At 45.1% G+C, this 26,366-nt stretch overlaps 1 protein-coding gene across 3 annotated transcripts in view; it reads left to right on the top strand.

Moving 5' to 3' along the window:
• The first annotated feature begins 1,069 nt into the window (after positions 1 to 1,069).
• The window catches only part of Bicc1 (BicC family RNA binding protein 1), a 219,708-nt gene continuing 194,411 nt past the window's right edge, over positions 1,070 to 26,366 (top strand). For 2 of the 3 annotated variants that reach the window (XM_085679745.2, XM_085679746.2), the window contains exon 1: positions 1,070 to 1,373. In XM_085679745.2, coding sequence (XP_085535871.2) covers positions 1,184 to 1,373 — 190 coding nt within the window. In that variant the 5' untranslated portion in view covers positions 1,070 to 1,183. The remainder of the gene's footprint in view (positions 1,374 to 26,366) is intronic. The other variant, XM_085679744.2, reaches the window with a different exon arrangement.

Genomic DNA, 26,366 nt, shown 5'->3' with positions numbered 1-26,366 from the left:
TCGTCCTCTGAGCTCCACTGAGGGCAGTGGTACATGCCCTGTACCGGAAGTCAGGATCAGAAGTTGCAGGCCTTCATCTGCAGGCAGCCTAGGACAGAGAGGAGCTCTCAGCCTGCTCAGAGGACCAGGTAGTTAGTTCTGATTCCGGGTAGGGATAGATGCTTCAGGTTGGTGAAACTACTGTCATCAAGGGCAGAAATTAACAAATTCAGAGAAGGGTACATCTTCCCATCGCTATCTCTTCCTCGAAAATACAAAAGATCTGTTGAAGAGATGTCCCTTTATCGCTCATCTTTGCACCGCGCTTGCTTTGGCAAGGTGAAGGGCCCTTTCGATTGGGATGGTTAGGTGCAGGAACGCTCAGTCAAGTCTGATGTCTGCAAAAGTTGAACGTTTCCTTTTTCACTATTACCATTCACATGACACTTATGGGACCGGCTCAGGGTGTTCCGTGGGTGTGTGGGTAGGAGTGGACTTTCGAGTGCACTTCTTGAGGGCTTCAGCGCCACTCTGGGCTTTAACTTGGCCGAGTTTGGAGTATCCTGAGTATGGACAGAGATGAAATCCAGGTGTAGGGATAGAAAAAGTGAGAGTAAGTGATGCAGGTGTGGCTAAGCAAGCTCGTGTGCCCGGTGGGCACGCGGGAACTTTGAGCTTGAACTTGGCCTTGCAGGAGGACACAGGAATCTGAGAGTTTGTAAAGGGATGGACTCGATGGGGAAAGCACAGAAAAGTGGCAGTAAGTGACGAGGGTGCCTGCGGGCACCCAGGGAGCGCCGGGCTCGAACTTGGTGAGGGTGTCCGAGAGCCCGAGGGTCCGCGTGAGGGGCAGGCTTTCCGGGCGGGGCCGCGCGGCGTGTGGACGTGGTGCGTGTGAGAGGGCGCGGGCCGATCGCTCCCGCCCGTCGCTCCCCGTGGGCTGGCCCGGCCAATGAGCGCGCGAGGCGGCGGGGCCGGCGGCGGCCGGAGGCGCGGGCTGCGCTCTGCGCTTGGAGCGGGCGCTGCAGGCGGGGGCGCGGGCCGGGGCGCAGCACGGCGCGGTGGGGCGGGGGCGGCGCCCGAGGCGGGGATGCGCAGGGCTTCCCGCGGTCACGGCGGCGGCGGGGGCACGAGCTAGCGCCGGGGCGCGCCGAGCCAGAACGGCCCGGGCCGGGGCGGCGGCAGCCCGAGCGCCGCTCGCACCATGGCCGCGCAGGGCGAGCCCGGCTACCTGGCGGCGCAGTCGGACCCCGGCTCCAACAGCGAGCGTAGCACCGACTCGCCGGTCGCCGGCTCCGAGGACGATCTGGTGGCCGCGGCACCCCTGCACAGTCCCGAGTGGAGCGAGGAGCGCTTCCGCGTGGACAGGAAGAAACTCGAGGCCATGCTCCAAGGTAGGCATGCCCCTGCTCCCGATCTCCTCTTAGGGCCCACGTCGCTCTCAGTCTGCGCACGGGACATCCCCCACCCCCACTCTGCCAGCTCGCCGGGACTAGAGGCCCAAGCTTGTCCTGCCGCCTCCAAGTTGACATTCGTACTTCGGAGATGCCAGCTGCAGCTGGGACATCTGGGCCGTGGCATCCCCACGCGCTGGGACCGCCCAGTGTGACGGACTCTGCCCGGCTTCTCGTAGCCAGGAGTCCCGGCTACCCCTGCCGCGTCTTTTCCCTCCCCTCGTCAGTATCCGCTTCCTCCAGCTAGGGCCTGGTCTGGTCGCCTGGAAAAGCGCTGCAGATGTCAAGGCTTCAGCTGGGAGCCCCCGCCCCCACGCTGGAGGCTCGAGTTGGAGCAAGTCACCCAGGCGTGGGGATCCGTGTCCTGGCAGTGCGAGGACAGCCTATGTCAGGGGAGCCGGGCTCCTAAAAGGCATCTTGAGTTACATTGAGTTCATAAACTTCTCTCTTGTCCCTGTGGGAGTCTGACTTTGTCTTTCATAATTTGGGGATTTTTTTTTTCACTTTTATTTTTTTTTAACTCCTTAGCGTTCCTAGGACTTTCCCAGAAAACAAAGCAAAAAAAAAAAAAAAAGTTTGGAAACAAATTCTGATTTATCACATTAGCGGGAATGGTAACAAGTCCAAGGTCATTTTGACCTTTAAAATTTTCACTCCCTGCCTACCTGTGGTCACCTGTGTGGCTCACCTCCCACAACCAAAGTCAGAGATGAGGTAGCTGGGCTGAGCATTCATTTTAAGACTTGTGAAGAGAACTGGTTTCTGGTCTTAGGAAGGGAGACTGGTGAGGATCCGGTAGCTCTCATCCTTCATCTTGGAAAGTTCGGAGGTCTACAGGCTCACTTTTATGGCTGTCCGCGTGACTTATTTTGACTTTATCAGTCAATGTATCGCAGTATGGAAGCGAGTTATTCCTCCCTGGAAATGCAGTGGCTTTTCAGGACAATTAAGAGGGTTATTTTAAGAGAGAACAGCATGTTTTCCCAAACAATAACTTGGTGGAAATAAGGATCAGGAGTGTTTGGCAGGCCTTTCTGGAAGGGCTGAGAACTCTCCCTTTTTGCTTATTTGTATTGGTAAACATTCCGAATGTCATGTCTCGGGCTCATTTTCCCTTAAATTATGTAACTTCGTAAGAAAGTAATGGATTTGAAAATTGAAGCCGGGTTACATTTCAGTAATTTTCATGTGGGATGCTTCCTTTTTAGTTCCACTATTTTGCCTAGTTTTGGAGTAGCAAACAAGATGTTGCAATTATGTTGCAGAAGCATTGTACGATTGTTTGTGCCGAACCTGAAGATCCCAGGCTGATCCATTTCAACCACTTTCCGACTTAGTTGAGTTGGAAACAGGATGAGCTGTTAACTCAGAGGAACAGGGTGGTATCATCCTTAATGGGTACCCCGTGCAAATGCTGACAGGGATGCCAGCTTCTGGGTAGTCCACTTGTAAAACCTGAGTTCCCCCAGGGGGTTTCTTTTTCAGTGAGTTTTCATTTTGAATTTAATGAAATATGGGCAGGACGTTTTGAAAACCTAAAGTACTACCCATCTTTTAGGCATGCCATTCTGTCAGCAAAAGGCCTAAGTCCCTCTTAAGTGGTCAGATGTTTAGCAGTAAGCCATTACCAGCCCAGACGTAATGAATTATCCACTTATCTTTCATTCATTTTCAAAAGTTACCTACGAATACCTTACCTTTTGGCAAAGTAATTCTCGAAGTCAGCTGAGGATAGAACCCAGTGCACAGAACACTATAGTATTTTATTACTCCTACCCACACAGCCTCAGATTCCACAAAACCACCACATTTGGTGAACCAGAGGTGATCTTGTGTTTAATTGAATTATGATATACCAGGTATCTAGGTATGAGAGCCCAGAGTTGCTCAGACTTGCAATCAAATCCCTGTGTGATCTTTTGGCTTTTGGTGTTTTTTTTTTTTTTTTTTTTTGAAGCTGGTCTCGAACTCACAGAGATCCACCTGCCTCTGCTTCCCTGAGTGCTGGGATTAAAGGCATGCACCGCTACTGCCCAGCTCCCTGTAATCTTAATTAGGCTCCTGGGCCTCTCTCAACCCTCACCCTCAGTTTCCCCACCTGAGGTTGATTTTTTTTTTTTTTTAGAACCTCTGTGGTTTTGTGGGAAGGGAAACATCAGATACTTAAGAAGAAAGCCTTGCTGCAGTGTTGGTAAATACCAAGAGCTTAATCACGCAGCATTGCCTCATGGGTCCAACTTTAGTTTGTGACATATACGATCTATCTGGCAAATGGTTGGGGAACAGCGCATTTGCAGGATCAGAGGTGGAAAAGTAAAATAAGTTAAAAACCAAAATCTGGCAAAAAAAAAAAAAACAAACAGAAAAAGAAAAAGAGAGGCATTTTCAGATGGAAACTTTTCCTTTGGAAAGGACCACGTAGGGAGAGGTTGCATTTGTTTGTGTTTCTGGTGATGGTGAATTAGTGATTTGCTATTTTCCCCTCCCACAATAGCCTTAAAAAGTATATGGGATTTTCCATTTTAAGACAGGATAAGTAACGTTGTTGGCCTTCAGGTCTTCAGAGTGTAAATTGGTTATTATCATGCCTGGAATTTGCTTTTAGAGAGACTGTCCTGGGGGCAAGTTAATCTTTAATAGGTCGCATTTTTATTAGTAGAGAGAGAGAGTCTTCTACGCAATGGACCAAAAATTTACTGAGGTTAAAATGGGCAGTAGAGTAGTAGTCAAAGAAGTAAAATATCGTTCTTGCACGATCATGGAGTCTAATTGATATACATAAAAACCACTAGACCAAAATATAGGGAAAATTACTAGTTTTCCCCCTTCTTTTTAAAAAACAACTACTTTGAAATAGCCATAAAGAATGTCTGGCATTTTTGTTGGTATCTTGATGACAGTTATCGATCTTCTTGGTCAATGATTTTTTTTTTTTAACATGGGAATTTACTTTTGAGTTTAGTTTTTTTTTTCCTTCCCTTCTTCTTCCCATGAGCATGCTCAGTCTTGGGATGCATGCCATGTCCAGCATTTTTTAGTGGTAAGGAAACATCATACTCTATTTCTTCCACAGCTGGCCCTCAGCACTTTGGTAGACTTCACCAGGAGTCGTCATTTAAGTCAGTTAGACGAGTTACCCTTTGTGAAAAGGAGGGTGGCTCTGACAGAGACGGGGAGTCGCCACGAGTATCTGGGATCCAGCGGTGATGCTTGCCAGAGGACGGTAGCAAAGATGGGGCCCCCAGATGAATACTTTTCCTTCTATTATCACCGAGCACACGCATTTAACACAGACTGAGCATTCCCCGCCTGCGGTGGAGAAGCATACACATTTTCAAAGTTGAGTCCCGAGCAATTTCTGCAGAGAAGTCAAGGAGTGGGCGTTAGGGGCGTGACTTATAAAGGAGATGGAGGTCTACTTAGCTTTCCCTCTATGATAGGGAAGACTTCAGAAACCACAGAGGGCTTTCCCAGGACTGGAATGAGTTAGGAGGACTGGCTGCCAGTGCAGACGAGCACCCTGGCAGCCATGTGTCATTGCTCAAACACAGCAAACCTTACCCTATGGTTTGGTGACTAGGTATGGTTTCTTTCTGAGATGTCGTTGTCGAAGTGGGATAAATACAAAGCAAAAATACTAGAAGATGGGGATGTTCGGGAAGTGAACAGAGCTTTCTAGCTAGCATTTGATCGGGGCTAACAAATATTAACAAATCAAATGGCTTTATGAAGGACCGTGGGTATGGGCACAGGGCTTTGGGCCAGATCAAGATTTGTGCATTGCCATTGTGCTACCTGGAGGCTATCTTTTTAAAAAGGAGCACTCGTGAGGGTTAGGAAGAATCTTGAACTGTTTGTAACAATTAGGAGAGAAAAAAAGGTACATATGAAATATCACTGCGGAGACTAGGGAAGTGGCTCAAGGGTTAGGGGCACTTGCTGCTCTTCTAGAGCATCAGAGTTCTGTTCCCAGCACCCGCATCTGGCAGTTCACAGTTGCCTGTAACTCTGGTGGCAGGGTATCTGAATCTCTCTTCTGGTCTCACAGAGGCATACACCTAAATAAATCAATAAATCAATAAAAAGAAAACGTAGAAAATTTTCTCGGTGCTTCTGCGTAGGAAATGCTGAAGGAATTGTAGAAACAAGATTCATTTTAAGCCACAGTATGTATAGTAGTAGAGTATGCATTCATATGTTAAGAATGAAAGTCCCACGTTAGAGAATAAATATAATGAACCTCACAGCCATTTCAACATTGTCGTTGGCCCCCTGGTGGCTTGCAGGGTGGCGAGTAGCTTAGCCCTTGGTAGTGTTGTGTAGGAAATCTCTAATGGATGGGCCTTGGGAAGTAGAGGTCTCCTGATTGCTCTTGCTTTGAGTAGTTTTCATTCTTTGAAAGGTAACCCCTCTTCTGCTAGAAACATTCTGTTCTTGAATCTCTCATCACTATGTGGGAAGAGTATATAATATGTGTGTGTGTGTGTGTGTGTGTGTGTGTGTGTGTGTGTGCCCGCGCGCGTGAGGACCTGGGTTTGGTTCCTAGCAGCCTTGATGAGCAGCTCACAACTGCTTATTAACTCCATCTCCATGGTATCTGGTGACCTTCACGGGCACTGTACCCATATGGTGCATATACATACATGCACGTGTGTACACATACAATCAGGCAAAACACACATTTAAGAAAAACTTAAAAAAATTCAAAACACAAGACCCTAAGCACTGCTAGGTCTCTTAACTAAAAAAAAAATGCATGTGAATATATTTTAGAGGTTGGGGGAATTTATTTTGTAGTGAAAACTTCCTTCAATTAAATTGGGAAGTTAGAATGATTGTGATTCAGCCAGAGAGCAAAATGCAAACAAAGCTAACTTGTAGCCTGATGCTGAAAGCACTTCAGAGGTCCCGTAGTTTGTGGCAAAGTGCCCGGGTGCTCTCTCAGACTGTGCTGGACTAGGGCTCTAGCTTGGCAACCTGAAGAGGCCTGGGGAGGTGCCTGCTTCACCAAATGGCACAGGATAAGCACTTTCAGCCATGTGTACACACTTAGTAAAATCATCTCAGTGAGATGTAAGGGTTTCTGGTCAAGTTGATCATTAATACAGCCAAGCATGAGAGTTCCTTCTATCAGTGACTTTTGCAGGCAGGAATGTATTTGGCTGCAGCCAAGAGGAAAAACAACCTGGACGTTGGTTTGCGCAAGGTGGGGTCATGTGATCCAGACCTCAGTAGATGATCAAGGGCATCAAAGAGCATAGCATCCTCCCTCTTTCCGGGGCATCACCAGCTCAGCCTGTGGCCTTTGCTTTGCTTTATGCAGTACAGTGGCATGCACCTGCCTGTAACAGGTGCCTCTGGGATTCATGCAGGCCAAGTTCCACCTCTATGTGTGACGAAGACTACTGTCTCCTGAACGTTCACCCGTGTTCCTCTGGCCACTGTTTCTTCAGGAGTCTTGGGAAGTGTGTTCTCGTCTGTGAATGAAGTGTCAGAGTGGACACTGAGTCAAAGCACAGATGCAAACGGTTACTCGGGTCAGGAGATTTTTGGACAGCATTTGTAATCCGGGACTGGATTTCTTGGATGTCCTCAGAGTAATGCAGACATAAGCGACTATCACACAGCGAAGATGCCTCTGTCTTTTGTAGGTGCCCTCGTCTTCCTGCTCTTTCAACCAAATGACCCAGGGTTCCGAAAGTGGTCTTTCATGGCGCTGTGGATGGAGCCTCAACTTTACAGATTCTGAACACACAATCTCCCTGATACGTGTTCACCAATCCCTGAAGTGCTCATTTGTGTTGCTATCATTTTGTCTCCAGTGTTTTCTCTCTTTTTAAATAAAAAAAGACACGATATACAAATACTCACTTTTTAAAAATTTTGTAGAGCTATGTATCCTGTCTTCTTTCCTTCCAGCCTTCCCCTTTCTTTTGGAATATATAGTTCCTGTTTCCCCCCTTTTCCCGTCTCGTAAACTGGTTAGTCTAGCAGAGTCTGGCCAACAAAGGCAGCTCCTGCTCAGAAGATGCCATCTTTCTGAGGCAGTTTGATAGGGTGAGCATCATGTTCGTACCCTATCTGCCGTTTGAAATTTCCCAGAATGAGCTAATGACAGCGTGCCAGTTGGCACATCTGATTCATGTCATTCACTCTAAGAGAGTTCTCAGATGAGAATGCACATTGGTGAGAGTGACCATTTCCCTTCTCTTATGTAGAACGCTTGGTGAACTTCGGAGGAAGAGGCACGGTCCTCACACGCATGTGTAAAGGCTTTCACAGTGTGCGCGGATATTTGGGGAGTGACTTTAGCTGTGTGGCTCTATGTGCTAGTTCATTGAATGCTTTATTCCTTCAGTGTGCTAGCATTTTGCACAAGGTCCAAGATGTGAGAAACCCTCAATAGGAATGCCCTGTGCACCCTGCACGTTTACACGTCTGTACACCTTTTTGTTTTAAACGTTTAAAATAATTACATTTATTGTGTATGTGCACATGCGTGCGTGTGCACACATGTACAAGTTGTGGGAATTCAGACTTTGGATTCTCATGCTTACTTAGCGAGTGCTTTCACCCAGTGAGTCACTCTCAGCCCTGTTTACACAATCTTTTCCTAGCCGCTAACTCCTTGATAACTGTAGGTGCTGATCTCATTTACTTATGGTAAGTATTAAACCCTGTTCCCGTGTATGAGGCTGGCTCCCGGAGAGACAACATTCACATTCTCAGTAAACGGGAGTCTTTGTCATGTGGCAAAGACACCACACATTACTCCCCGTACATTGAGTTGATCTTGGAGCCTAATGCCGTTGCTTGTATAGGGAGGTACTAAATCACAGGATTTGAAAACCACCCTCTACATTTATCCCCTGATTTAAAAAGCAAACACAAGCTTATTGTAGAATACTTGAAAAGTATAGATAGACAGACAAAATGAACACACAAATCCCATCATTGGGTCTAAAACTTATTAATCACCAGTGATTGTATTTTGGAAGCCTTTTCCTGGTCTTTAAAAGACACACACACAGTACATAATTTTCAAAGCTGTATGAAGTTCCTGCTGTATGTCACCTTCATCGTTCACCCCTGGGAAGCAGGTGGCCTGAGCTAACTAGGGAGCCTACCCTGCGTGACTTAAATTCCACAGTAAGACCATCCTTTCCCTCCTTGCTCTTTGCATTTTTATCCTGGATGGTTTTTCTTTGTGAGGTTCTCGAAGGACACAATTTCAGGTATCTCTGTGATTCCCTTGATGTGTCGGACTTTGTTGAAATGTCACGATATTTAGAATAGATCCACAGTGGGATGAGCCTAATCACGCTGCTAGTCCACTCATCAGGGCTCAGATCCTGGCTGCGTGGCCTGCCACAAGCGAGTTACTACCACGAGTTAGACGTGGTACGCTCATCTCTAAAGTGGGGACAGCGTCTCTTCTACGCTGTGAGGATTAGTTCCTGTGTGTGAAGTGTGTACAGCGCCAGGTGAGGCAGGGGCAAAGAGGCAGTAGTGTTGAGTGTTCAACTCGAAGCACACTTTGCCTGAAAACCCTGTACAAGTCCTCTATTATTCTAGCAGAAAAGGAAAACTTATTAGTAAAATTTCGGGGCACAGTATGATGGGTCTTTTCGTGCCCCCTTGCATTCTCCCTTCCTTTATTTCTGGTGGGCTTTCATTGTGAACCCAAGCTGGCCTCATACTCACCATCCTCCTGCCTCAGCCTCCCAAGTGCTGGGGTTATAGGCATGTGCTACCACGCTTGGCCGAGGCCTTTGATCAATGTTTCAAAATTATTTTCTGGAAGAATTTTCAGTTTAGAAAGAAGAGAAGCAGGTTCATAGGCCACCTGCCTCTTGTACCCGTGACCCTGACAGGCCTGGCCCGTTTGACATGACAGCTGGGGGCTGTTAGGAGGCAGCAGGATGGTCAGTATGGAGTAAGGGTTGTTTGGTTTTTATCACTAAAAAAATTTGAGCAATGTTCGCCTTATCTGATTAGTATGTCTTGAATCAGTATTTTTTAAAATATGTATACATTGAAATCCCGAGTTTGTTTTAAAAAGGAAACTTTCATCCTCACTCAGAGTCCAGATTCTTCATGTCTGGGGGGTGGAGGGAATGAGGGGCTCATGCAGCTGTGATCTGTGTTTTGAAAGCATTGGGCGCGAGGCTAATGTAGGTGGTCCCAGGACCAAACTTTGAGAAACATTAGTAGGTGGTCAGAGATGGTTAAACACTTCCAGAGTCTTTTGAGTCTTGTCTTTTGGGTTCCCTGCTCCCCGGGGAGCTTGCATTTCTGCCTCCTCATGAGGCCATCTTGAAAGCTTTGCTTCCAGGACTGTAGTTTGTGTGGGTTGTGTACAGTGTCTTGTCAGAGGGCCTTGGAAGGAGCATGCGTAGCACTTTACACACCTGTGAAGGGGGAACTTGACTACACTGTTGTAATGTGATTCAGAATGAATTGAGTTTTCTTATGGTTTTTAGTGAGTGATATACTAGCTACTAAGTATCTTACAAAATGGTTTTAAAAACACATTTTTTTGAGTGGGGGTTGGGGAAGTGGCTCAGCCATTAAGTGTTTTTAGGATCTGAGGTTGGCCCCCACCACCCACAAAACCTAGCCGGATGTCGTGGTGGCATGCATTTGGTGCTAGGGAGGAGGGGGCAGGTGGATCTATGGGATTTTCTGACCATTAGCCTCATCGATCTGGTGAGTTCCAAGGCATCAAGAGAGCAAAAAAAATAAATAAATAAAGATGATGGTACCTGAGGAATGGCAGCTGAGGTTGGATGGCTGTCATACGCACACAGACACACGAACACTGTGCTCTGTCCTACACATGTACACAGACACATACACATGTACACATAACACAGCAAGCAAAATACTTTTTATGGTAGAAGTTTAAAAAGCAATGACTCATATCTAGGGCCTTGTGTATGCCAGGCTCCTCTACCATAGAGACAAACCCCCAAACGTTTGAAGAGTACTTTTAGAAAAGACATATATTATAAGCAAGGTCTTCATCCTAAGATCTGTCTTCACTTCCGGACTCGGATATGTTGATAGATTGCTCACATAGTTTTTGTAGCTTTTCTTAGAGCCGTGATTGCCACTTTTCATCCATCCTTTTAAACTAACCTATTAGCTACTTATTGGTTGTCTTTCTAAATATATTTTAGAGATACAATTTTATGTTTGAATGAAAGAACATTTGGTTAAAAAAATCATCTTTTGACTATAGACCATGTTGCAGTGACTATGATTGTTTCGTAGTTTTGGGAGAGCTATATTGTGAGTCCAGAGTTTTGAAGCCTGGACGCGGAAGAAAGGGGGTGACCTTGAAAGGGGCAGCTTTTCTTGGGTGTTTACTGTGTGGGAGGCGTGGTTCCCAGTGCTCTCTGCCTGTGTAGTCATTACTGTGCCTCTGTGCCTGTTAACAACCCAGGGGACACGGATGCTACTGGGGCACATATTTTCATACTCATTTGGATGCTGTCGATCATTTGGATTTGAAACCCTGTTTCCTTTTTGGAATGCTGAGTGAATCTGGATACCACTATCCTCAAGGGTTGTTCTAGGGTATGGACTTCCCAGGTGGGGCAGAGGCACACCACGTCTGAGTTCAGGGTGGCGTGGCGCCCTCCCCACAGGGCGAGGCAGCTTTTGCGTCCCATGAAAATGCAGAGGGGTCCTGGTAGTGGACCCGGGTATGGGTGAGGATCTCAGTGGGAATGCAGGCCAGAGGCTCTGCCTTCTGCCGTTTTTGGTTAAGTTGTCTCTCCCTCCTTTGTGAGCCGGGGATAATGATGCCTCTCTTCAGGGCTGTGGCGAAGATTACACAATGATGTTTATAAAGCCGACTCAGAATTGGTGCCCTGTGAACAGTCTGTGCTTTTTTTTTCAAACGCATCTTCTGTTTTACTCCAACATCTATCTAGCCCAGCGCTGCGAAATGGCTGGGCTGTGTATCCAAAGGAACTGACCCGTGGTGGGTTTGAATTAAAAAACGGCCCCATTTTTTGGGCTCGTTGGGAGCTAACATGAACCTCACAGAATAGGACGTTAAACTCAGAACTTGCACTTGGCCTTAAGTTGACAGCTATGCTTTATAAGAAGAAATTCTACACATTTACCATGCTCAGTCGAGGGCATGTAGAGAAGATTGTACTGGCAGTGACAGTAGGTGGCCATGGCCTTTTGAATGAGGACATGCAAAGTCAACTCAAGTAGGTGAATGCTGTGTAATTCATACATATTTCATCTGGGCCGGTGCTAAATTAAAATTTGTCACACTTGATAAAAAATTGTAATTAATTGTAAGCATTGGACCTCATCTTTTAGACTAACACATATCCATGTTTAAATATGGTTTAAATTGTTTTTCTCTTTAGTTGCTCTGACTGGCTTTGGACTTTTGATCTTCTTGCCTTAGTTTCTCAAGAGCTAGGATTACAGGCAGGCACCACCCTGGCGATCATAAACGTAATTTAAAAACCTGTCGGATGACACATTCCACCCCCTCTGAAAAGTGAGAAGTCTTTTATATTGGTTAGCTAAGTCTTTTTGAGGTGGAGAGAAATAACCCACTTCTCTTAGTACAGTGCTGGCTGGCAGTCAGATGTGCGTTCATGGCTCACTCTTGCCGTAGACACTTTGCTTTGGACAAACTCTCAGCGCTCTTGGGTGGAAGCCCTTTCAAAACTCCTTTAATCTCCTGGATGCCATGTCTTTTGCACAGTGCGCTCTGCAGACCCACCCATCCACTGAATCTCTGTCTGACTGGAACCTGAGTGGGCACCCTAGGCTCTGACACCATCACTGGGCTCCATGGGTGGTGTCGAGAGGAATTGCCCGCTGTTTTGGACCTCTCCTGGGAAGAGAGCTGGAGTGTTTTGGAGATGGAGGGTCCAGTGCTTGGAAGAGAGCAGGCCGGTTGTGGCCCTCTTTCTGGGCCGTCAGAGTGGCAGTGCCCTGAATCCTGTGGGCTGCCTGGCAGCTCATTTCAGGCTTTCTGTCGTAATTGAGTAAATGGGACTTGGCCCGTGTCGGTGTTGACACCCTGTGCTGTGACAGCGGACGGTGAGCTCTTCTATGCTGCATCTTCTCATCACATTTTCCTGCTCTTCTGCCAGCGAGTCCAGCTTCCTGCAACAGGGTTTGCATCTGGTGGTGGCTGCTCTGACATTCTGTGGCCTCAGGACACCCGTGTGTCCAGAGCTCAGCTGCTTTCAGGATTGGTTTTAATGAATTGTTGAGACTTGTGTGATGCTTTCTTCAGACCACTGCTGTGTGCTTTGCTCTTTTCTCAGCTGATCCTTTTTTATCGGGTCCTGAGATTTTGTCGTTGTTGCCGTTGTTAAAAGGGCCATTTTACAGCAAGGTCAATGCTCTGGCAAGATTCTTCTCGTCCACTGGTTGATTATAATGATTTAATTTGAAAAGCTAGAAAATGTGTTTGGTTTGAGTGGTGCAGAAATACTCATATAAAGAAATGCCTGGCTGGGCAGTGGTGGCACGTCGTCTTTAATCCCAGCACTCAGGAGGCAGAGGCAGGAGGATCCCTGTGAGTTTGAGACCAGCCTGGCCTACAGAGTGAGTTCCAAGACAGGCTCCAAAACTACACAGAGAAGCCCTGGCTTGAAAAAACGCATCTATGTTGGGCAGGGGGGTGGGGCGGGGGGAATGTCTGTTTTAGAACAGGTTTCTAAAAATTTATTTTTATTTTTAAAAGGTTTATTTTGTTTCATGCACATGAATGTTTTGTCTGCATAGACGTCTGTGCACCATGTGTGCAGTGTCTGTGGAAGCCAGAAGAGTGCACTGGATCTCCTTGAACTGGAGTTAGACAATTGTCAGCTGTCACATGGGCGCTGGGAATTAAACCCAGGTCCTCTGGAAGAGCAACCAATGCTCTTAATCACGGAGCAATCTGTCTAGCTCCCTTCTGCCATAGGTGTATGTGTGTATTTGTGTGTGTGTGATATATATATATATATGCACACACATATACACACATATACACATATACATGTATATATACACACACACATACATACATACATATATGTTTGTGTGTATGTATATATGTACAGTGTATGGAGGCCACAGAGGTTTGCGTTGGTTGTTTTCCTCAATCACTCACCACCTATTTTTTGAAATGGGCGCTCTCTGGGAACCTGGAGCTCATTAATCTGACAGGCTGGCTCTTGAACTTCAGAGATCTGTGTCCCAGCAACCTCCACAAGTGATGGTTGTATATGTTAGTTCTGAAGATCTAATCTTAGGCCTTCTTGGAGCCATGGCAGGCACTTAATGAGCTATCCCCCCATCTCACAATGGGTTTTAAAATTAAATTTGCTGATAAGGGAAAAGGGACCACAGAATTACTATAGGTCCGTGGAGTTTGTGTTACTGTTTCAGGGACTGACTTACCATTTAGGAAAATATCATTTGTAGTCATATTATTGCAAAAATAAAAAGATTGGAGCAATAAGATGCTATCAGTGAGAGAGCATGGGGAATGTGTTATCTGTGTAAACCATATTTGATCACATCAGAAATCTAGCAAATAGCAATAAAACGTCATAGAAATGGAAAACCGTCTCATTATAAGCCGTTTGAGGGGGCTGTAGCAGTTGCTCAGTAATAAAGAACATTGCAACTCTTGGAGAGGACCCAGGTTCTGTTCTTATAACCCACGTGACAGCTCACAATTATCAGAAGCTCTAGTTCCAGGGCTCTGACGCCCTCTTCTGGCCTTGATGGGCAGTGCACTTTCTATATAAAGGGATAGATAACCCAGAGACTGAAAGCGGAAGCATGGAAAAAGGTATTCCATAATGGCAGTAACAGAAGAGAACAAGGCGGCCATATATGTGCCAGTCAAAACGGTCCAAGACAAAGAGCTATATAATTCTTTCTATATATCATATAATAATACAAGAGGCTGTCTGTCTCTGCACACTATACAGCTAGAATGTGTGTATACAAACCTAACACCGGATGCTGAACTACATAGAGCAGATGCTTACCTTATCAAGGAGGACACAGTCAGTGACATGGCAGTAGGAGATTTCCACACTTCACGTTTGGTAACGAGGTTGAACAAGGAAGTGGAGGTCTTGCATGTAATCAATACATTGTACCAGAGAAACCCGGAGAAAGCCTTCTTCTGTCATGACAACTGATTTTTCTCAAGTACACAAGGAGCTTGCTCCAGGATCGAGCATGCTGTTGTATGCCGCAGAGCTGTCCTTAGCAGACTTGGGGAGATGATAGTCCTGGCAGTTGTCTTTTCTACAGTTGAAGGAAACTAGAGACCAACAGGACAAGAAACGCTGTAAAAGCCACCAGTATATGGAAGAGAACAAAACCCTCTCGGAGGACCCCTGTTTCAAGTGAGAGACCACAAGGGAAATTAGAAGGTATCTTGAGGAAAATAGAAATGAAAATCAATATACCAGGAATGCCTGCGTTCCAGGAAAGCTAGCAGGAGGGAAGTTTAGTGTCATCTACACAGACAAAGAACATAGACCCAGATTGGCAGACTGACTGATAGCCTGGGAGCGAGAAAAATCAAATCAAATCAAATCAAAACAACAACAACAACAGCAAAATGAAAATAAAATCTAAATCCCCAAACTAAACAAACCCCCAACCCACCAAGGGACAACCTCAGCAAGCAACCGCACACACAACTACACACACACACACACACACACACGCCCAAAACCCTAAAAACAACAACAAAAATCCTCCAAACAAAAAAGCACCCTGAATTCAATGAAGCCGGTAAGAAGAAGCAAGAAAAGGAAGATGAAAGTATAAGCAAATGAAACAGATAATAGAAAACTAATTAAAAAAATGTGTTAGCTACCTTTAGGAAAAAAAATCCATGAGAAAAATCAGATGTATGAAATGAGACATTACGACAGACACCACAGAAATAGAAGGGTTATGTAACAGGGTACCTTAGAGAGTTATGCACCTTGAAGACTGTAGAAATCTATTATCTCCCAAGACAGATTTTTGAAAAATACACTATTTGAACAGATCTAATAAAGAGATTAAATTTGGATTACAAAAATATCCTCCCGACAGAGAAAACCCCAAGACGAATTGGCTTCATTGAGTTAAGGTTCCAGAAATTTTAATTGGCATTGACCTCAAATTTATCAAAAAAAATCAATGAGGAAGTAGCATTTCCAAACTTACTCTGGTAGAAAACATCGTTGTGAGACCTAAATGAAGCAATGATAATGCAGAAAGACTGTGAACCAGTGTCCCTGATGTATATTGCTAACAAAATATGGGCAGATAGTATTCACCAAGGCACTGAAAAGGTCACCTGTTGTGACCACATAAGATTCATTCTTCTTTTGTTTGTTTGTTTTGAGACAGGGTTTCTCTGTAGTTCTTTGGAGCCTGTCCTCGAGATGACTATGTAGACCAGGCTGGCCTCCAACTCACAGCCTCCCGAGTGCTGGGGATTAAGGTATTTGCCACCACTGCCTGGCAAGATTCATTCTTGAAATGCAGGAATGATCCCACATATTGGAAATTACTATAGTGCCATTTTTAAAAACACATTGAAAGACAACACACAATTGTCTCAATTGATAGAGAACAATGCATTTGATAAAACTGAGGTTTCTGCTCTGTGGTAGTGGTGCACACCTTTAAACCCAGCACTCGAGAGGCAGAGGCAGGCAGGTCTCTGTGAGTTTGAGGCCAGCCTGGTCTGCAGAGCGAGTTTCAGGACAGGCTTCAAAGCTACACAGACAAACAAAACAAACAGAAAACACTGAATTTTCCATTACAATAAAACATTAAAACCACCAAGAAATAGAAGGAATGTCCCAAATATAATAAAGACCACATGTGAAAACCCACAGCAAGTGAGAGAGGAGAGAGAGAGGGAACGGACAAAGGAGAGCAGGGTGAGAGAGACCATAGCCAACGTTACACTCGGAGGTGAAAAATCTTGTGTTTTCCACTAAGTTAAGGAGCAACGGAAGAGTCTCTCTCCCAGACTTTCATATAGAATCAAAAGTTTTCACCTGAGCAATCAACCACGAAAAATAAGCAGATACCTGTATAAAAATGCTGTAATATGACCATCAGTTTGCCAAGGGATATAGGCTTCAGAACTGGAGTGCATCTAGATAGGGAAGGAGTACAGTCAGTTCTTACCTGAGATGATTTTGTATTTAGTGAACTCTAATGAACATAGATGCACATGCACACACATGCTCTCACACACACACGCACACACACACACACACACACATGTGCACATTTACACAAACACATGTCCAGGTGTCTGTACACATACACACGTTCAGGCAAATGGTAGAGTTGTTTAATGGATATAGTTTTTTAAGGATTTATTTTTGTGTTCCTTTATATGTTGTGTCTGTGTGAATGGATGCCATGCGTGCTGGTGCCTCATAGAGATCAGCCAGAGGAGGGTATTGGTTCTCCTGAAACTGGAGTTCCAGTTAGTGGTCCAGTGTGAATGCTGGGGTCCCCTGCGAGAGCAGTGCGTGCTCTTAACTACTGAGCCTTCTCCGCAGTCCCCGAAAGTGGAGGTTTCATGTTGCAAGATGAAGAAACACCTGAGCTGGGTTGAACAGTGCCGTGCACACTCTAAGCACTGCCATGTACACCCTAATCGCCACCGCACTACCCACTTAACATAGTGAAGATAGTAAATTTTACATTCGATGGTTTTTCTCTACAACAAAGCAAAACAACCTGATTGATTTCTTTCCCCAGACGAAACAGATTTGCCTTAGTACAACCTTTGCATGCTTCATGACCTTTGAAAACATTTTAATATTATTTTAAAAATTAGTATTACAAAGAGCCAAGCTTTCTTATATGAGCTTCACTCATGCTTAGTGTGGTTGATTCTCATCTTGCTTGTGTGCTTACCCTGTCTGGCCCTTGTACTCTTCTGCCCCCGTCTTCCTCTTTCTACTTTTCTGTGTTCTGTTACCCCCAATCTCCCCTCTTTTCTACCCCGTTCTAGTTTTCTGATCTTGATCCAAACTCCCTCACATCTGAACTTACACTTACATAACTTGGAAGCTAGGCCTGCCTATGAGACCACATGAGTCCTTGTCTTTCTGATCCCGGGTTACTTCGCTTAATATAATATTTTCTAGTTCCATTCATTTTCCTGCCGACTTCACTTTTCCGCACAGCCAGATAAAACCCCATCGTGAGTAGGTACCACATCTTCACCATCCACTCATCTGTTGACGGGCGTCTCTTCAGATGCCACAAGAGCTGCTTAAAACGCCAGTGGCAGTTTGAAGAGGTCGCCCGTTAATAGTTTGACAGAAGAAGAGCATTCCGTCGTTTGTAAGGGTGAAAGCACGGTTGCCATGGCACAGAAGCTTTGAGAATTTCCTCGGGAGACTTGCAGAGGGTCCACCTTCCGAAAGGCAGCCCGTCTGTGGTAGCTGGGACTCAGGAATAGCATTTGCATTCAGTGCTGAGGAGCTCCCAGCAGGAAGAAGGCTACAGTGGTTTTTCAAACTCCCAGACTCAAATGTGCAGCGAACACGTTTCTTTCCAAACCGAATACATGGGATGGATTTGTGCGACTTGTCGCTCAGAGGACCGGCCTGAGTTCCACGGCTAACAGTCGTAACAGAACCACTTTCTCGGGTTTCCATATTTTTCAAGGAGACTGTCATGGTTTGGCCCAACTACGGAGCTCAGTTTTTGCTGGCTTGCACATTCCTCCTGGTTACACTGTGATCTTTACCTCCGCTGGAAAGTATGCTCTGTTTTTAAGCATTTATTTTAGGCTGCTTGGCTTGAAGGAGCTCTTTACTCTTGAAGCATGAATGTCTATGTGTGGTCTTGGTTATGAGTCTGAAAAAGAAGGTAGAGCTAAGGTTGTGAACACAGTGGACACAAGACTTTAAGGATGCGACAGACCTTAGACATGGCGTGTGACAGTGCTTGATGCAGCTAAATCCTCCAGAATTGATGAGGACGGTTTTGGTCATATATGTGTGGATATATGCAGTTAGACAGAATATATATATATATATATATATATATATATATATATATATGAGATTGTGTGTGTCCATATACAAGTCTACATATATCATAGATTATAGGTGTCTTCGACATTTGGTTCTAGCTCCTTGTATCTATAAATGTGACCTCATTGGAGATGGAGTCTTTGCAGAGATAACCAAGTTAAAGTACTAGGGTGGGCCCATGAAACATGGAAACCATGGTTATTGAGATATTTGTGGAGGGAAGGCAGTGTGGGAGACACAGGAAGAGCCACGCAGCCAATTGCTACATGGAACTGACCTTTCTGTCTCACGGCCTTCAGGAAGAACCCCTGCTTGACACTTTGGTTTTGGGTTTATATCTTCTAGATTTGGTTTTGCGCCTGGTTTGTGGTTCTTACCAAATGGCACCTCTAGCAAACTGGAAGAAATGTATATCGCTATTACGCTACAAACCAGGATATATGTGTTTAGCAATAAGGATACATGCTAAAATATTTATTTATTTCTGGATGGATTATGCATATATGTAATTGGTGTCTCCCTCCCTGTATAACTACTCTGAGAACTTACTACTTAAAGCTTTAATCATTTATTCTTAGAAAAGTTATTTGGTAAGTTTGGGAGAATTATTTTGCTCATAGTGATCAAATTAATACTTTTGGACGCTCAGAATCTCATAGGAAGAGACTTCATGGGGTTGGAGAGATGGCGCAGCGGGCAAGAGTGCTTGTTGTTTAAGCATGAACATCTCAGCTGGACTCTCTGGTGCGCACGTAACAGGCGTGTGTGCCTCTAACCCAGCGTCGTCATGGAGGGTAGGGTAGAACAGAAGGCTATCTGCGTCTTGTGACCACCAGCCTAGCTGACAGACGAGCTCTATGTTCAGTGAGAGATCCTGTCTTCAGGAAGATAGGTAGGGAGATGCACAGAAAGATGCTGAAACTTCTCCTCTGGCCTCTGTGTGTATCAACACCCCCCTCTGTAATGCATAACCCATTTCTTAATTTCTTAAGAGAGAAAGGAAAGTCACACTTGAAGATGAAGCAGTTGGATGTGGAGAGTGGACCCTGGCCCTTTGACCCCGTTTTGCATAATAACCCTCAGACTTCCTGATTGAGGAGTCCCCACATCTGCAATGTCTGTCGCAGCAACGGAGCCCACTGACAGACTGGAGAGGCGGAATCAGAAACAACCCACCCACTCGCATCCAGCACCGAAAGGAAAAAAAAAATAGTCTCAAAAGTCCACATGTTGAAATTAAATTTTCTGAAGATTGGAAGCAGATGTGTTTGGATGGCCAGTTTTTCCACTGCCCTTGCTCCCAGTGATTTGTGCTCATTTTGCCCTCAGTGGGGGAAAACACGAAGTTCAGTGCCTGGTGAGGGTGGGTGTGGAGGTCTTCACCTCCACCGCTCCACTCTCTATTGCTCGAGGTGTCTGCGGTGCCTGTAGGTCCCAGTGGATGAGGATCGCTGGATGACCAGAACCCGCATTGGGGAAAACAAGTCAGTGGTGAGATAGGGCATGGATTTGTGTTGTTCCTGAGAAACGCTGATCTCGAGTGGAAATGCTCTGTAGCTACTGGAGTTTTTAGACTAAAGAATGAGTTTTGTGAAACTGGCCTGACCAATGGTTTTCAGTTTAAAAAAAGAAAACTGAAAACAGGGCTGCAGAGATGGCTCAGAGGCGATGCCCTTGTTTTGGAGGTATGACGACCTGAGCTCAGATCTCCAGCCCCATCTAAAAGCCAGGCACGGAGGCATGCGTTGGTAATTCCGCTGTTGGAGGAGAGGCAGAGAAAGCTGGATGGAATCTAGGGGGGCTCAGAGGCCAGCCAGTCTAGCCTGTTGGCGAGCGCCTGGTTCCACGGAGGGAATGTGCTTCAGAAAATTCAGTGGAGAGCAATAGAGTAAGTCAAAGTCATCAATATTGGCATCAGGCCTCCACACATGTGTGCCTGCGCAAATGCACAACCCTGACAGTGCGTGCTCACATAGGAACACACGTATACACGTGTACATGCATGTGCATACCCACGCACACACACACACAACACACATGAAAGCAAAACTGTTAGGCTGGAACTTACATTTTTTTCAATCCCATTGAGTTGTCTGATTACCCAGGAGTGCAAACATGCCAAGGTATGTCACTTTTAAAGGTTTCCAAGTGTTGTTTAGTGCGAGGCTTTGTAAAGTGCTTGGTGTCACGAAGAACCCAAACCACTCAGAAACGTCGGCCAGTATTCCCTGACAAGCTTCAGCGATCAGTTGCAAACCTGAATTCCATGTTTATAAAATAGGCAGTGAAGGAATAAGCTCTGGTTTCTTGTGCTTGTGAATGAGAGACTTTCATGGCGCTGTGCTTGTGAGGGATAGGAATATCCCCTGCGCCATCATGAATGCCCTTGGTGAATATGTTTGGGACTTCTGTTAAAGCCATTTCATCCCGAGACTTCAAATCCCCAGGATTTTTTTATTATAGAATATTCTAATTATTCAGTTCAAGATTTTTGTTTCTACTATTTAAATTGTGATTAATAATACATGTATAAAATATAGAAGAAGGTGTAGCTCAGTAAATTACCTCGTCATACTCTCTTTATGCCCGCTCCCTTACCTCTGATGGTTACAGCTGCTTATTTTTGAGGCAGCATCCTTTGTAGTCCTTGGGATGGTCTTAACTATCGGCAAGGATAGGAATCCCCAAGTGCTCTGCCTGATTTTGTTCTTCATCAATAAAAATTCCATAACGCATAATTGGTTATGTCTGGCCTTGCTCATTCTGAGTTTGAAATCCATGCGTATTGTTGTAATTAACTTATTCACCGATTTTCATAATATTTACCTTTGTGCTAATAGAATGGCCTCTGCCTTTTCTTGAGAAGGTCTGCTGGGTTCTCTCCTGTCTAAAGTCATTGTGTTTCCTGTTGCGTGTTTGTACTCTTGTGTTTGGAATATTCCGACATAAAAACAGACACGCTGGGGTTCATTTGTTTGACTATGGTCAGCCCTTTATGTCATATTTATCTTTGGCCGTTGGGGATGAGGCAGCTGTGAATGTTCCTGTATACAGCTGTTTGGAGGCTGATTTCTCTTGGGTCTAAGAGGGGTAAAAAAAAAGGTACGTGCCAAGAATATGTTTAGCTTTAGTGAACACTGCCGATTAATTTAAATGGTTGTAGTGCTTTGCTATCTCTCTCTCTCTCTCTCTCTCTCTCTCTCTCTCTCTCTCTCTCTCTCTTCTTCCTCCCTCCCTCCCTCTCTCTTCCCCCCTCCCTTTTACTCTCCATCTCTCCCTCTCCCTCCCTCTCCTTCTTCCTCTCCTCTCCCCCTCACATCTCTCTCCCTCTCTCCCTCCTTCTCCCTCATCCTCTCCCTTTCCCCTTTCTCCCATATTTTTCAAGATAGGGTTTTTCTGTGTAGCTTTGGAGCCTGTCCTGGAACTTGCTCTGTAGACCAGATTGACCTTGAATTCACAGAGATCTGCCTGCCTCTGCCTCCTGAGTGCTGAGATTAAAGGCATGTGCCACCACTGCCCAGCTGCACCCTCTCTTTAAAAATAAGAATTTTCAGCCGGGTGAGGTGGCTCATACCTGTAAAATTTGAGCATTGGAAGGCTGAAGCAGAAGGATTGCTACAAATTTGAAGTCCTGAGCTTGAACTGTATGGAGAATTCTGAGTCCGCTTGAGCTATGGAGTAAGGTGATTTCTCAGAAACAGCTTTGCTCCGAAATAAAGCAAGAATTTTCCATTTGCTCGGTAACCTTGCCCGTCATAACGAGTGCTGTCGATCTTCTTCACGGGAACCACTTCGTGTGTGTGTGTGTGTGTGTGTGTGTGTGTGTGTGTGTGTGTGTGGTGTTTCTTCGCGATTTAATGTCCGTGTCCTTGATTAGTGATAAGATTTGGCTTCTCTTCTGTCTGCTGGCTGTTTGATTAGTCACATTGGGAATCACATCACATTTATTTATGTAACGTTATCTTAGCTTGCCCCAATGCCTGGGTCTTTGGCATCTAGTGGAGAGTCTGCTAACGGGGTGACTTGGGCTCTCGTGTTACTCTCCCCCAAATTAGCACTTGTTCTCATGGAAAATACTTTGGATTGGACATCCTTACCATCTCAGGTCTCATTGGTTGCTGACTTGGCAGTCCTTCACTTTCTCGGTAATTTTCTAATGTTTCTGAGCATGAGTGCATGTGTGCATGCGTGTGTGTGTGTGTGTGTGTGTGTGTGTGTGTGTATGTGTATCTGTATTATCATGCCTGTATTTTCCGGTTGTCCACAGTGGGAAGGTCTATGTTGTTTGGTCTGCTATTAACTGAAAGTGGACTTTCTAGGTTTGAAAATGATTCCCATTTTTCTACTAATTTTAAATATTTAGAGAAAAAGGTGCCATCAGATATTAACATTTAGAGAAAATGCGGTTTAAGGGAGTTTATTTGAAACTTTATCTGTGATTTTGATACTAAATAGTTCCTTGGCTTTTCAGAAATTCCTGTTGGAAGGAGCATACTTATATTTTTGGCTTTCTTTTTGCAATAGGATTTCTTGATGTTTTGGAAAAATTAAAGCCAGAGTTTTTAAGGTAGAATTGCACTTCCAAGAGACCCAATAAAACTAGGAACTGAAGTAGTGTGTGTTTGTAACTAAGACAGTAAGGACGTAAGTGTGAAGTCTTTACTATCCAGCATCTGCCTTTGAGCTGATCTGGTATCAGTCCTGTTCCATCTACAGCTGTGGCCAGCGTTTACAAGCGGCTCCAAAAATGTGTTACAGTGTCAAATTGTATCCTTTCAAAAGGAGGTGTGTCTGAAAATTATTCATTATTAAAGCTTATGAGGGATGTTTTTTTCCTGGCTGTGGTGGCAAAGGCCTTTATCTCAGTGTTGAGGAGGCAGAGCCAGATGGATTTGTGAGTTCTCAGCCACCTTGGACTTGCACCGTCAATTCCAGGCTAGACAAAGCTAGACAGTGAGACCTTGTCTCCAAAAAACAAACAATAACAAAACCACAGAAAAACAGAGCAAAACAAAAAAAACCCACCCAAGACAAAGTAGAATAAAAAAATCCAAAACAATAAAAATCAGAAAATCCACAAACTATTAAAATAGAGATTTTCGACTTTATTGCATCCATATGTTGCTCATCACCGTGGCCATTAACTGACTGATTGGGTGTGTCAATGTGACACCTTTATTAGATAGAAATTCGATTGAAATACTTGTTTGGCTTAGTTGGATTGTGCCCAGTGGGAGTTGCACTGTGTCCCACGTGACTTCCTGGGTTAGTCTCCCCATGGTGAAGTGACACTGGTGTCCTGGACATGTTTGACAGAGTCTCTGAGTGGGTCGCTCCTGGGGGCACAGAGCTGGTCTCTGCCTTGCTCCATCTCACTGCACCTGAGCCCTGGTCCCTGTCTCGGGAATCTGAGCTCTTCCCCTAGCTGTTCGAGATCCTTCATTGCTCATTTGGCTTCCTCGGTAGGCTTTCTTGTTAGTACCAGTAAAATTCAGAGTGGAAAACCACACCAGTAATTACGTGAGCTTTTGGACCCCGTTGCTGTGGATCAGCGGCCATTGTCACGAGAAGTAATGGGATGCAGCATGCTTCAGAGCCCCGAGCTGCGTGTGTTTGAAGGGTTTGGGAGTGATCAGACTTGAGACACCCTAGAGTGGCCGCGCTTTCTGTAGCTCACTGCTGCCCTGAGGTACTGTGCGTCTTACTGTTGTCAGTTGTTCAAACCAAGAGTAGAATTTAAATGCTTACAAACAATCTCTCAACTTTTATTATTGGGAACAGGCTCAGATTATGGGAATGTTTATTACGTAATGTTGTCCCGCTTGCTTTGCTGATGTCTTTAAGACCCAGTGGTGGGGCTCTGAGATTTGAGCGGCCCCTTCATTATGGAAAAAGCCCAGGTCCAGACAGTGGCCACAGCTTTTCCCAGTGAAGGAACAGCTCTCTTGCTATTACAGTTTATCTGTTGACTCCACCAATAGTTTCAAATGCTTTTAAAAAAAAATCAATATTCCAGTATCGGTTTTGCAACCCAGAGGATATGTAGATTATTAGGAAGAAATGACAAGCCTAAAAAGAATGTTGGCTTTCTGCCTTGTCAATGTAGCAGCTTTGATTTTATTTTTAATATTTAAAGAGTGAGTTAGGGTTTCTGATGTGCTTAGTTAAATTGGTGTTTGGAGGTGTAATGGCAGCTCCCCATTTCCTTCATTGGTATGGATTTGTGAGTCACTGAAGTGGGTTTAAAATTGCGGAGTTCCAACCTATCTCTTGTCTAATTCTCCCTTGCTACTCACATTTTACATTAATCAAGGAACCATAACAACACATTATTATAATCTAAAGCCTATACTTCATTTAGATTTCCTTCATTGATCTTGCCTCATCCCTTCCCTCCCCTCCCCTTCCCTCTCCTCCCCGTCCCGTCCCATTCCTTTTTGTCCCGTCCCTTCTTCCCTTCTTCCCTTCCTTTCCCTTCCTTTCCCTTCCTTTCCCTTCCTTTCCCTTCCTTTCCCTTCCTTTCCCTTCCCTTCCCTTCCCTTCCCTTCCCTTCCCTTCCCTTCCCTTCCCTTCCCTTCCCTTCCCTTCCCTTCCCTTCCCTTCCCTTCCCTTCCCTTCCCTTCCCTTCCCCCTCCTCTGTATTCCTCTTCTCCTCCCGCTTCTCCACCATTTCTTTCTTCATTCTCAGATTCTGCCCAGGACAATACATGGCACCGACAAGCGTCCCTGATTCCTCTGGTCTGTGACTGTCCTCATATTTCCCTTACTCTAAGTGGCCGGACAGTTCTGAGGCATGTGGTCCATATACCTGTGAGAGAACCTTGGTTGCAGTTTGTGTGATTTCTTTTTATTGTTGCTGTTGCCTTCCCACAGGTCATAAAATGACATTCTCGTGGCACCAAGGGTGCACACAGTGGATATGACCTGTTCCTCGTGGTGCAGATCCTGGTGGCTCGGCTGGAATGCTGCATTTTTAGTTTGTCTACTGCTCCCATGCTGCCCTGGGGTTGTAGAGTTGGACTTGAACTGTAAGAATTTTTTTTTAAGACTTTATATCATCAATGTTTCCATATTTTAATCAATCATTAAAATGGTTTTACTTTTGATCATGGGACCTCTTTTGGTTAATTTCTTTGTCCCCTTGTACACCTCCATCCTTGTGGATTTTTTTTTTAATTCTTTTTAAAACACACTGCTTCTTTTGTGACATTATACAATATTCCCGGTTCATTTGCTCAGTGGAGGGATAGTGTCTTGAGAAGATGGCATTAGAGCCGAGGTCTGGTGCTCGCATTGCTAATGGGATGTGCTCCTTTAGGTCCTCCTATCTGACACAGCAGGGAGATAGTTTGTATACTAGTGCACGTCTATACATCATTCTGTAAGGATTTGCAAGAGTCTCTGTCTGTAGCTATAGTAGCTAAGCACGAGTTATAATGAGGCGCCGACTCTAATCTCCCACTGTGCAGATCACTTGAGCTTTCTCCCTGGCTTCCAACAGTGGTCCCTCGTGATTCTGCATTCGCTTATCATTTAACTCAGGATACAGTATCTACGGGCATTGGAAGTCTTGACTAAGAACCGTGATAAACAGTTACATCAGCGGAGCTCAGTGCTTAGTTTCTTTGCCTTAAGTGACACACTTTACTTCCATCTGGTAACACTGAGGTTAGTCTCTCTCTCTTTCCCCTTCATTGAGTTTATTTTCCACATTGGTTAGTTTCTTTCCTTATTGTTCTTTCCTGTTCTGGAGTCTACAGCTCCGGCCATGATCTCTAGTATGCAGACATCAAGGCCTGCCCTGTGCCCTGTGGGTTTTGATAAGCATACGAGGTATCAGTATAATGCTTGATTAGTGTGTAGC

The sequence above is a fragment of the Myodes glareolus genome, chromosome 18, assembly GCF_982192425.1.
Source record: "Myodes glareolus chromosome 18, mMyoGla1.1, whole genome shotgun sequence".
Lineage (NCBI taxonomy): Eukaryota > Metazoa > Chordata > Mammalia > Rodentia > Cricetidae > Myodes > Myodes glareolus.
Note: the sequence above shows the minus strand (reverse complement) of the source record. Positions and strands in the feature narration are given on the sequence as shown.